At 47.6% G+C, this 11,402-nt stretch overlaps 1 protein-coding gene across 3 annotated transcripts in view; it reads left to right on the top strand.

The window, feature by feature from the left end:
• Positions 1-3,965: 3,965 nt before the first annotated feature.
• The window catches only part of MXRA7 (matrix remodeling associated 7), a 59,020-nt gene continuing 51,583 nt past the window's right edge, over positions 3,966-11,402 (top strand). For 2 of the 3 annotated variants that reach the window (XM_033139422.1, XM_033139424.1), the window contains exon 1: positions 3,966-4,821. In XM_033139422.1, the coding sequence (XP_032995313.1) occupies positions 4,255-4,821 (567 nt within the window). In that variant the 5' untranslated portion in view covers positions 3,966-4,254. The remainder of the gene's footprint in view (positions 4,822-11,402) is intronic. The other variant, XM_033139423.1, reaches the window with a different exon arrangement.

Genomic DNA, 11,402 nt, shown 5'->3' with positions numbered 1-11,402 from the left:
AGACGTGGGAAGAGAACGTCCTGTTTCATAGGCAGAATCCCTTATCCTAGTTGGGGGACTTGGTTGAAGACAGCTCTATGCTGAGCACCTACACTGATTCACTTATACTAGGCATGTCCAAAGTCCGTCTTGGGGGCCTAATCTGGCCTTCTGGTTGGATTAATCCGGCCCCTGTGGCAGTTTATTTCCTGGGGTAAAATTGTAAAAAAAAAAAGGTCAACAACTTTGGGTGGCCCTCACGCGTGTTCACTTCATCAAATCTGGCCCTCTTTGAAAAAAGTTTGGGCACCCCTGATTTATACATCTATTGGGGAAAAAATGGGGATTTAATTTGTTTAAGTTTAGCGAGGATGTGGATAAAAGCCAACCCTCTCTTATCCTACCAGAGTTCTGATATTACATACAAACTTCAAAATCTTAAAATGAACCAAAGAAGGCTGAAGCTGACCTTGTGGTTTTCAGTTTTTGTTTTTACAAAAGAAACAAGGTAAAATGAGTAAAATGGAGAGATGTGTAAAACTTCTGCCGCTTCTAGCAGCCACCCTGTACCATATCTTTTTCCCCAAGGCTGTGCAAACAATATCTGGCCATCCAGCTTCCTGGCAATGACTCTAGACCAGTAAATATCACTGAAGGCTGCATCTGTGTTGACTGCAAGGTTATGGTGCAGTCTCTCTCTCCCCCCCCCCGCCCCCTTTTATGACTGAAGCAGGATGGAGAGCTGCAGGACTAATCGCTCTGTTTACAGGCCAGCACCTAGCAGCCCTAGGATATGAATCTGGCATGCGAGCTTTAATTTCCCTTTCCTGTTTAGGGCTTTATGCACAGGGCATGGGGCAAGTCAGGGCATAGTTATCTATCCTGATAGCTTGTGGGGGGGGGGAGTTTAACGGCACAGATAAATTTTACTTCTGGGCAGCAAACTGCTACCAGCCTTACAAACTTTGCAGGGCTTTATCAATATTTAGGACTGTTAAAGAGAAGGAAAAGCATGGCCCTATCGTCTAGAGATGTTTTCTGTGACCTTTCATGGTGCATCTAGGATTGTTCTTCCTGCCTTGCTAAGCAAAGCATTACTGTGGTAAGTAGATGGAACAATGCAAAAAGCCGGTGCGTGTGACAAATGGTACGGGTGTCTCTAAGGGAAGCTGTGCCTCTCTGGTTTAATCGGCGGCGGGGGCGGCTGCCAGCACCTCAGTTTCTACCTTGCTTTGAAGCCAAAGGCTCTTCAGCTGTGTTACTTTTCAAGAACAGGGAAACAACACTTCTCTTTTAAAAAAAGAAAACTTTATTGTTTAAAAATGTTCAGAAAAATAACAAATTAACAAGCACAACAACAACAAAAACAGAACACAACAAAGAAAAACAAAAAGGAGAAAGTTACACTAATAACAAAAGGGGGGGGGAATTTGACACAGTTTCCAAAATTTAAAACATTCTTGCTATTAGATAAAAAGACTCCCAATTAGTCTCGCTGTATTTGATATTCTTTACCTAAATTTATCGCACAGTTATACACTTTTGTTTCCATTCCTTTTATCTCTTTACTAACTCTACTTTAATTTCTCATCTGGTTCAGTCTAATTCTGCTAAGAGGAATCTCCCTACACCCTTATTCACCATATATTCCTTAAACAATTTCCACTCTTTATGGACTTTTTGTTTTGGTTGTTCTCTTACCCTTCCAGTAGCTTTCACTAGCTGTAAATATTCCATCATTTAATTCTGCCAATCTATAATATTAGGTAGTATCTTATTTTTCCAATTTCTGGCTACTAATATTCTGGCTGCTGTTATCCCATACAATAGTAATATTCTTCTCAGTCCACTGCTCACCTTCATTCCTAACTTGGTTTAATAGACTGTCCATCTCCATTCATGAGGGAGGTCTCTGGACCTGATCCTGACCAACTTCTGCCGAAGGCAAATAGAGACAGACAGCCCAGCTTTATAAAATATTTTAATAATGAGTTCTAGGAATAGGGGAAGGTGAGCAGAGAAGGTTTTGGATGTTCACTTAGTGTAGCCTACAGGCAGGAAAAGTACTTAGCGGTAGACCAGGGAAATCTCTGGAGAAGGTGTAAAAGAGATTTCCTCTTGCAAGATGTTCCCTTGTATACTGAGGAACAAAACAGCTGAATTGCTAAACCAACCTTAATTGTTGGTTGGCTTTGGAGATTATGGACAGCAAGAACCTTCCTTGCTGGGTGGAAGGAGAGAATCCATAACTGACAGAGTATTTATGTGGGAGATGGGTTTGAGCTTAGTTCTGCTACAGTGGTGAAGGGCTGGCTGCATGTGAGAGAGTGCACCAGTTATATAGCACTCTTAATGGACCAAGTGTTTTACAATCTTAATATTTCCTCATTCCTGTGAAGTAAGTGCTTGATGCCCCCATTTTATGAGTAAGCAACTGTGGCAGAGGCTGAGTGATTGATTCAGGGCCACCCAGTTGTCTTAACTGAGCGAGTGCAATTCATTGGTGGAAAGAGGCTTATTATTCTTACTTATTTAATTTCTACACCACCCTTCATCCAAAGATCACAGGTCAGTTTTCAATATAAAAACACATGCATACCATAATAACAAACAGAAACAACCCCCCCCCCCCGTGCACACATATACACAGTTTGAAAGGGAGAAGCAGAACAGAGCATTCCACAAATGTTGTGTTGTCACCCTATGGACCTCTTGTGGAAGAGGCACACAAAGAAAGGCCTCGGGTGATGATTGCACGATATTATTTTAAGATAGGATTTTATGATTGCTTGATCATAGTGCTGATCTATTCATAGGCATAACCAGGATTTATGTTGGGGGCAGGATTGGGGAGGGGGGTAAAACCAAGTTATTTGCGACTCAATTAGTCAGATAGTTAAGTATTTTTATTTACTTGATGGGGGGCAGAGCCGTCTCATCCATTGGGGCTGGTGGCGCAGCGCGCCAGGGCGCAATGGCCTGGAGGGCGCCTCCGTCCTCCAGCCCCGCTGGCAGCGCCTGCCGGCAGCGCCCTCTGACTCCCGGCAAGGGAGCTGGCCGGCCACGCCACGCCCTCTGGCTGCCCAGCAGAGCACAGGAGCACAGCTCTGCGCGCCCTTCCAGCGCTTCCGGGACGGGAGGCGAGGGCGGCCGGCTCGCGCGGCTCAGCCGGCCGCCCACCCGATGGAGCACAAGCTGCCCAGCCGCGCCGCCCGGCTGTGCCGCGCCATCCGGATGCGCGCGGGAGCGCGAGCCGGCCGCCCTCGCCTCCAGTCCCGGAAGCGCTGGAAGGGCGCGCAGAGCCCCGCGCCGCTCCAGCGCCACGCCCCTCACCCCCCGCTCGCAAGGGGCGGCAAGCGCGGGAGGGAGGCGGCGGAGAGGCGGCATGGCGGGGGCGCCGGAGGGATAGCCGCGCCAGGGCGGCAGATCCCCTCAAGACGGCTCTGATGGGGGGGCTGCCCCCTGGTTACGCCCATGTATCTATTATGATTGGATGGTATTGTCAGATGTTTTGTGATATAGTTTGTTCCTGGTATGAGCTTTCGTGTGCATGCACACTTCTTCAGATTCTTCAGGTATCTGAAGAAGTGTGCATGCACCGAAAGCTCATACCAGGAACAAACTCAGTTGGTCTCTAAGGTGCTACTAGAAAGAATTTTCGATTTTGTTTTGACTATGGCAGACCAACACGGCTACCCACCTGTAACTTGTGATATAGTGTTTCACTTTCTTCAATAATGTTTTATTCTGGGTTGTTTTATTTGATGTTTTAATTAAGGTTGTAAACCACTGTGAGATTTATTTATTTTTTGCTTAAAAATGTAAAGTGGCATAGAAACGAAATCATAATCATAATAGTCAAGGATTATTGGGCCCTACCCATACCAGCTGGGGGAAAGGAGCAAAGAGAACGCGCGTGCCCCATCAGGGGTCTGAGAGGCGGGAGCGCGCGGCGGTGGGCGGGGCGCAGGGCCGTGACGCGCGTGTTGTGAAACCCGACCCAGCTCGAGGAGAGGCGGGATTCCGCCCAGTGCTGCAGCTGCTGTCAGGCTGTTGCGCGGAGCGCGTGGGGACCGTGGAATTCGCCGGAGCTCTTTCCACTGCGCGGCAGCAGAATCAGGGGAGGCGAGATATTGGAGGGAGCTGCCTGCCGCTCTTAATAACGCGGCTCTTCTTTGCTAGCGGCGGCAGCTCCTTGCTGGTGCGTTGCAGGCGGTGCTGCGGAGCCCCCAGCGCAGGGACTGCGACTGCGGCGGCGCTGCTGCCGAAGGAGGGATGGATGTAGCGTCGGAGTTGTACTACCTGGCCGTCCCGCTGCTCTTCACCGTCTTGGCCGTGATCCTCGCCTCGGTCTTTGTGAAGCTGAGGACCGGCTCGGAGGGCGACAAAGCGGCGGCGGCCCCGGGAGGAAGCGAACTCCGAGAGGCCGTCGAGGAGAGCGCTGCGGCAGAGCCGGCGGACGGGGCAGAGGGCGGCGAAGCGGGAGCGGAGGAGCCGGGCGCAGCGGGGCCTCCTCGGCTTCATGAGGAGGGAGGCGGGGAAGTGAAGGGCGAGGGGAGAAGGCGCCCCGAGGAGGAGATCGGGGCTGCCGAAGAAGGGGGTGAGGAGGAGGAGGAGGAGGAGGAGAAAGAGCAGCGCCAGGAGAGAGGCAGCGAGGAGGACGAAGACGCCGCCACCGCCTCCTCCTCTAGGACTGCCCAAGCCGGACAGCAGAGCCACCCGCAGGAGGTCAAGATCCCCAGGCAGGCGGCGGCGGCTGTCGCTGCTGCTCCGGTGGCGGTAGAAGAAGAGCAGGAGGAAGAGGAGGAAGAAGAGGAGGAGGAGGAAGAGGAGGAGAGCAAGGTAAAGGAGATGCTACTGGGGGAGCCAGGGAGAAGTGTGTGCTTGGGGAGTCTTGTAAGATCCAGGTGTGGGTGTGTGTGGAAGGGAGCCCGAGAGTCATCTAGTCCAACCCCCTGCAATGCAGGACTCTCCACGAAAGCATTCCTGTGTGTGTGTGTCTACATCGCGGAGCTCCTCCACTTCTCCGGACAGCACTACTTTTGCATTTTGTGCTCGTTTGCCTCGGCTTGTGCATGTGAGCCAAGCCCATTCTGCAAGCCGGCCAGGTCCCCGGTGACTTGAACTGTGCGGGTATTTGGTGGGGAGGTCAATGCGCTCCCCTTCCTTTCCTTCGAAAGGCCGAGCGAAGCCTCCCGCCTCAGCCAATCAAGGCGCGGGTGGTCTCCTGCCGAGGACTCCCCTCGCCGCACCTCGCCTTTGTTGCTCTGCGTTTCGTGCCCATTCAGCATTCCAGGCAATTGGCAGGCGCAGCTCCAGGGCGATGCCACGTTCTATGCAGTGCTATTACTTCCTAATACTTGCACTGCCCTAGCCCGCATCCTGTAAAGACCGCGAGTCAAAGAGGTAATAAACGGGGGAGAGCGATCCAGGATCCTCGATCTCTTGACAGCATCAACCCAAACTTTTATTGTAACAAACAAGCTGCCTTGGTTTCACTCTTTGTACATCCCACTGCATCTACCGAAGGGAGACCCCGAAAAGCTTTCCACCCCCTTCTCTCACATTTGTGTAACTGGCTCAGCAAGCCCACCTGTTGCTTCAGAAAGTGTGAGCAATGAGTGCTTGCTGCTGCTGTAAATAAATGTTGCAGGCCTCATTCAGAAAAGAGACTTTTAAGATTCCCAAAGAAAAGGTATGCAGATTTATTTCTGAAATAGCTTGATGGAAATAATGCAAATGCAAGCATTACCTTTAGTTGCTTGTGCTCACTTTGGGAATCTGATTTTGGCGTTTTGTCTTTTCTGTTGGTAGCCTAAATGCTAGAGGAGGCCTTGGAAGGTCTTCTCCTTGCTGCTGATGCAACTTTTATACATGAAGGTGAAATCCCCATTGGTGGTCCCTTCTCCAGCCTTTAAGAAGGATAGGTCTGGCTTCCTATCTCCTCCTGCAGTCTCAGGTTCTCCTATAGTCTAGAGAGTGAGACACATTGTGATGTCCCCTATTTTCCCAGAGATGTGCCCTGGATATGCATAGGGCAGGAGGCACTGGCATGCAGCAAAGGTAAAAAATACTCTTCTCTGCATTCAGCCCTGGGTGGCTTCTGATTAAAAATAAATGAGCCATCTTCACGACACAAAGAGGTGACACACTGCCTGCTTTGTCAACCTACCATTGTTCTAGTTAGGTTATAAACCATGTGTTGTCCTTAAAATCCTTAATATCTAAAATATGCCACATTACTTCACTCTCTTCTAGACTGGCACTTGAACCGTATTCCTTGAAGTAGCTCAAATATAGTCCAGACAATTGGGACTTGCAGCAACATTTGGCCATGCTTTTTCTAGGATACTCCATTCCATTTCTGCTCCCACTCCCTTTTCCTGTCCCCTCCTCAGCAGTCAGCATTCCCATGGCCACTGAACATGTTTGGTCCCTGTGGGGTTGTTCTATGCAGGGCCGCTACTTAGATTTTATTTTTCTACAGGCTGTTTTGTACTTTTTTCTGTCTGCAAGTACTTCTGCACATCACCTCCTGGGCCATTTTGGCTATACAGGCATTCACACTCCAGGAATGAATCTGCCGTTAGTATATAGGATTATTGCAGATGGACACTGAAGTATCACAACAGATGGCTCCGGGCAGACCTTTTTTTTAAGACGCTGGAAGTCTAAGGAGGGTGGTGTCTGAATGTTCATTTGAGGCGATCCCCTCATTCTTAACACTGCACCCTATGTTAAGGTCATTTCCAGGGCTTTTTTTTAGCAGGAACTCGCAGGAACGGAGTTCTGGCACCTCTCAGCTGTGCTCTATTGCCATTATAAGAGAACAAGGGAGGTGTTTATGGTGAGTTCCAGCACCTCTTCTTCCATAAAAATAGCACTGGTCATCTTCCTCCCCCCCCCCCACTCCTGTTGGAGTTCACTCTGTTCAGATAGATGAGTCACTGTTGTCACCCACATATACAAGGCCAAGAACAATTCCTTTGCTGAAGAAAGAGGTTGCCATAAGGGCTTGAGAAGAGGGAAGCGGTGCACAACCCTACCCACATAAACACCTTTGCCTAAGTGCAACACAGAATGTGTACTGCCTAACATTGACTTGGTTGTTGAGGAAAAACTAGTGCATATAGAATGTGTGTGTAAAGTCCCATGAAGAGTCCAAGTCTAGCCTCATCACCACTGTGGCATGACTCAGCATTGGGGAGGGAGGACATTGATTCCTCCATTATGCTGGGTGTATAATCTTTGCAACTCCATAGAAATAGCGCTATTAAAAGAGCTGTTGTGTTGTAGCAGCTAGACGACAGACGACATGAGCTGCAGTCCAGAACGCTTCCAATTCAAATCTACTCTCCATGATGGATTTCACTAGGCATTGCTATATCATCATCATCATCATTGCTTCTTGAATTACTGCAGACCCCAAAGCTGAATAATTCCCCGAATAAAAGGTGATTTTTTGAGGGGATTTACCAAATGAAAGTAATTTATAAGTTGGGTTTTTTCCCCCAATTTGGTTTGGAATAGCAGTGGGAACACCAAACTTGTGTCTCCTTCCAAATGGTGTTGGAATATAATTCTCACCGTCCCTGACTGAATAACGCTGCTCATGGTTAGAACAACTAAAAGGGCTGGTGCCTGGTTAAGTGTGTGCAGGAGCGTGGCAGGCCCAGAGGAGATTAATGAGCAGTGAGCCTGTCTGGGTGCTTCACTGGGATCCAACCCAGAAGACTTTGATTTAAGATTATTTAATCCCATTGACATCACTGTCTTTAACTAGTTCGTGCCGTTCACTGCCTCATACATATCTTCCAGCTCCACACTCCCATCTCTAATGGGGGAATAATACTAACCTGCTTACAAGTTGTGGTAAGGATTGCTGAAGTTCTTTGAACCCACAAAAAGTGCTATATAAGTATTATTTATACCCCCCTTTCCCACAATGGGCTCAAGGTATCATACCCCCCATTTTATCCCCACAACAACCCTGTGAGCTAGGCTAGGTTGAGGTGTGATGACTGACCCAAGGTTACCTATCTGAGGAAGTGTGCATGCACACGAAACCTCATACCAAGAACAAACTTAGTTGGTCTCTAAGGTGCTACTGGAAGGAATTTTTTATTTTGTTTTGACTATGGCAGACCAACATGGCTACCTACCTGTAACCAAGGTTACCTGGTGAGCTTTGTGGCTACATTTTAACCTGGATCTCCTGGTCTTAGTCTGAGAGTCGAACCGCTACCTTCTCCAACTAGTCAGAAATAACAACGGGGGCGGGGGCGGGGGTTGTTCTTGGTTAAAATCACTTCAGGTCTCCATCTGAGGTCTCACTTGGTACAAAAGCCAGTGTGGAGTAGTGAATAAGATTAGTAAAGGACGTGGCAAATGAGTCCTGCATTTACTCTGCTCATTTTGTTTTCTGGTTCATATGCTTCTTGCCACTGCGGCATCCCTTTAGGAGAAATGCTACCTTTGTTGATTTTTTTCCAAAGTAAATGGAAGCAGTGCAGAGTCAGCACATCTTAGAAACAGGCCCCTATAGCCCAGATGCCAGAGTACAGGAGGAATGATGTGTTTGTTGATGCTGTTGTGATTATTATTTTCATCCCTGCACTTGGTGATTACCTTCCACATCCCTTGCTTAGCTCCCATGCCTGTTTATGCCTTTGGGCACCCTTTTACCTTGTTTTGTAATTTCCCCGGGGAAACATTGGCGAGAGGGAGAAGTTGCCCTAAGCAGGCCTGCTGATCAGGAGATAGCTTCTGTTAAGCCAGCTGGGTTTCCCAGCATACAGAGCACATGCTGGCTTCTCTGGGTGGAATGGAAATATACAGCATCTTAAAAAAATAAAATAGCTGGCCTCAGACAGCAGCCTCACAGTGTGCTTGGTGGGAGCCTCCCCACTGCTGGGGCATGATGGGCGTCTCTTGGTTCAGAAAGAATTACTTTTATTTCTCTGAGGTGGGGCTAGGCTCCTTTCTGGCTAGCATACACCCTTCTCTGCTTTCCCCCCTATTCTTCTGCCTCTGTATTAGCTACAGCTTATCTACGTTTTCTAAGAGTATCTACAAAAGCAACATTTATGCCTGCTCTGTACATAAGGTCACCTCATTTTACTGCCTTTTTGCTGTTTGTACCCAAATATGTCCATGGGGTGTTCCCGTGTTTATTGTGTGATAACCATCAGTGCAGATTAATGGGCAGTTTCCTGTGACTCCTAGCTTTATGTCCATAGAACACAGTTTCACAAACAAAGCTGTCTTGTGAATATGTCGACCGTTTTGGTGACTCCATGTTGCTAACCCTCATGGTTTTGGAGATAATTTTAGAAAATGGAAGACTATCATTTTGGGGAATGACTTTTTGTACATTGTAAAGTTACCTGGGTTCCCCCCCTCCATCAGTGTGGTGTAGTGGTCAAGAGCGGTAGACTTGTAATCTGGTGAACCAGCTTCGTGTTTCCACTCCTCCACATGCAGCTGCTGGGTGACCTTGGGCTAGTCACACTTCTTTGAAGTCTCTCAGCCCCACTCACCTCACAGAGTGTTTGTTGTGGGGGAGGAAGGGAAAGGAGAATGTTAGCCACTTTGAGACTCCTTCAGATAGTGAAGAGCGGGATATCAAATATTCTTCTTCTTCTTCTTCTTCTTCTTCTTCTTCTTCTTCTTCTTCTTCTTCTTCTTCTTCTTCTTCCTATCATGTTTCCCTCCCTTCCCCTCAGAATCATAATCACCTCTCACCACCACCATCATAACTCTGTCGCTCCATTTTTCTCTTGTTACCTGTAATCGAAAAATCTGTGCAAACTCAAAACTGTGAATGAAGAATGCACATCTGCACCAAAACGAATCCACACATTCTGTGTTAAATTTCACGTGCTGCATTTTTTTGGGGGGGGGGGGAAACTAAATTTGAATCCACGTTACTTCCTGAACAGTTCCCACTAGATTGCCTCAAAAACAAAATATGGTCCCTAAGTTTACTCCCTCCAGTTATTGCTGGACTGCATCTTCTATTGCCGCTGTTTGTTGGTCATGCTGGCAGGAACTGGTGGAAGCTGGAGTCCAACAAACACCTGGAAGACATCATATTGATTACCCCTGCCCTATGCCAATAACCAAACTCCATTTGGTGTTTTTTTATAATTAAGGGAGAGTTATCAGGCCTTTTGATTAGAACAACCACAGGAAACCAATGACTGGTTAAGTGTGAGTCTGCCAGGTCCAGAGGGGTTTAATGAGTGATGGGCTTGGCTGGGATCCTAGCCAGAATGGTTTGAGGCAGAAGTAACACACCGAGGAGCTCACTGGCTTAACTGCCTTGTGCTGTACATTGTCTTTCTTATTTATTTATTATGTTCATTTATGCAGATTGCATACCACGCATTCCCAAGGCTGAAAACCAATATATTAGAAGGATATTAGGTGGGAAGATGCCTTGTGTTGTAAAGAGAACGTCATGTTTCAAAACCCCGCATTCTGTAGAGTACAGTACCTACCCATTCCAACATCCCTTGTTTTTTAAGTTCTAGCCAGAATTCTGCCAATCACCTACAAGTCAAAGTCATGCATTTGTTTTTGTTTTTTTGTTTTTTGCACACACAACCTCCAAGGAGCAGCTGATACATTCTCCTCTGCCTACCAGCAAGCTACCTCCAGTTTTCTTTTGTTTGTTAAACAGCTCAGGGTTGGATAATGGGCCGGCTTCACGTCATGGTCTCCCCATTTCATTTTACCCCACCCACCCCATATCAGATTGTTAAAGCAAGCCAGAATATTCTGATTATTACTTCTCTGCCACTCGCCACATGGTGTTTTTGGGAAGAATGGTCCCATTTAGTTTACTTGCTTTGCATAGCTTCTTTTGGCTGGTCTCGGAGGGAGGCGAGGCTGTGCTTGAGCGGTGTCTAGAGGGAGGGAGATGTTTCTGTACTGAGCAAGTGCTTGACAGGACTGGGCTGGCACAGCACATGGGAGACTAGGCATGTGTCCGGGCTGCTCTCTGAGCAAGCCTTTTATTTAAAAAAGGCTGGCATTCAAGTAAATGGTGCCCACAGAATTCAAGATAGGTGGGAGTCATTAGCACTGCCCTTTAGTCTTTGAAAACGTGATCTGTGATGTCTCTCGTCTCCATTACTCTAGCTAGAGCAGAAATAAGGGAGCCTTTGAATAAATACTAACTTATTTGATTATTGGATCATGGGTTTGGAACTCAGGGTTCAGCTTTATGCCAGGGCAGACCATTTGTCCAACTGTCCTAGTATTGTCTGCTCTGACAGGCAGCAGTTGTTCAGGGTCTCTGTTTTGGAGCTGCTGGGAGTTGAACCTGGGATGTTCTACATGCAAATAATATGCCCTAAACTGAGCTATGGTCTGCCTTTCTTTCTTGATTTTTTGGTCACTTTCATTATACCATATTA

Source organism: Lacerta agilis, chromosome 2 (genome assembly GCF_009819535.1).
Source record: "Lacerta agilis isolate rLacAgi1 chromosome 2, rLacAgi1.pri, whole genome shotgun sequence".
Taxonomy (NCBI): domain Eukaryota; kingdom Metazoa; phylum Chordata; class Lepidosauria; order Squamata; family Lacertidae; genus Lacerta; species Lacerta agilis.
The sequence above is the reverse complement of the archived record's forward strand: the minus strand, read 5'-3'. Positions and strand labels throughout refer to the sequence as shown.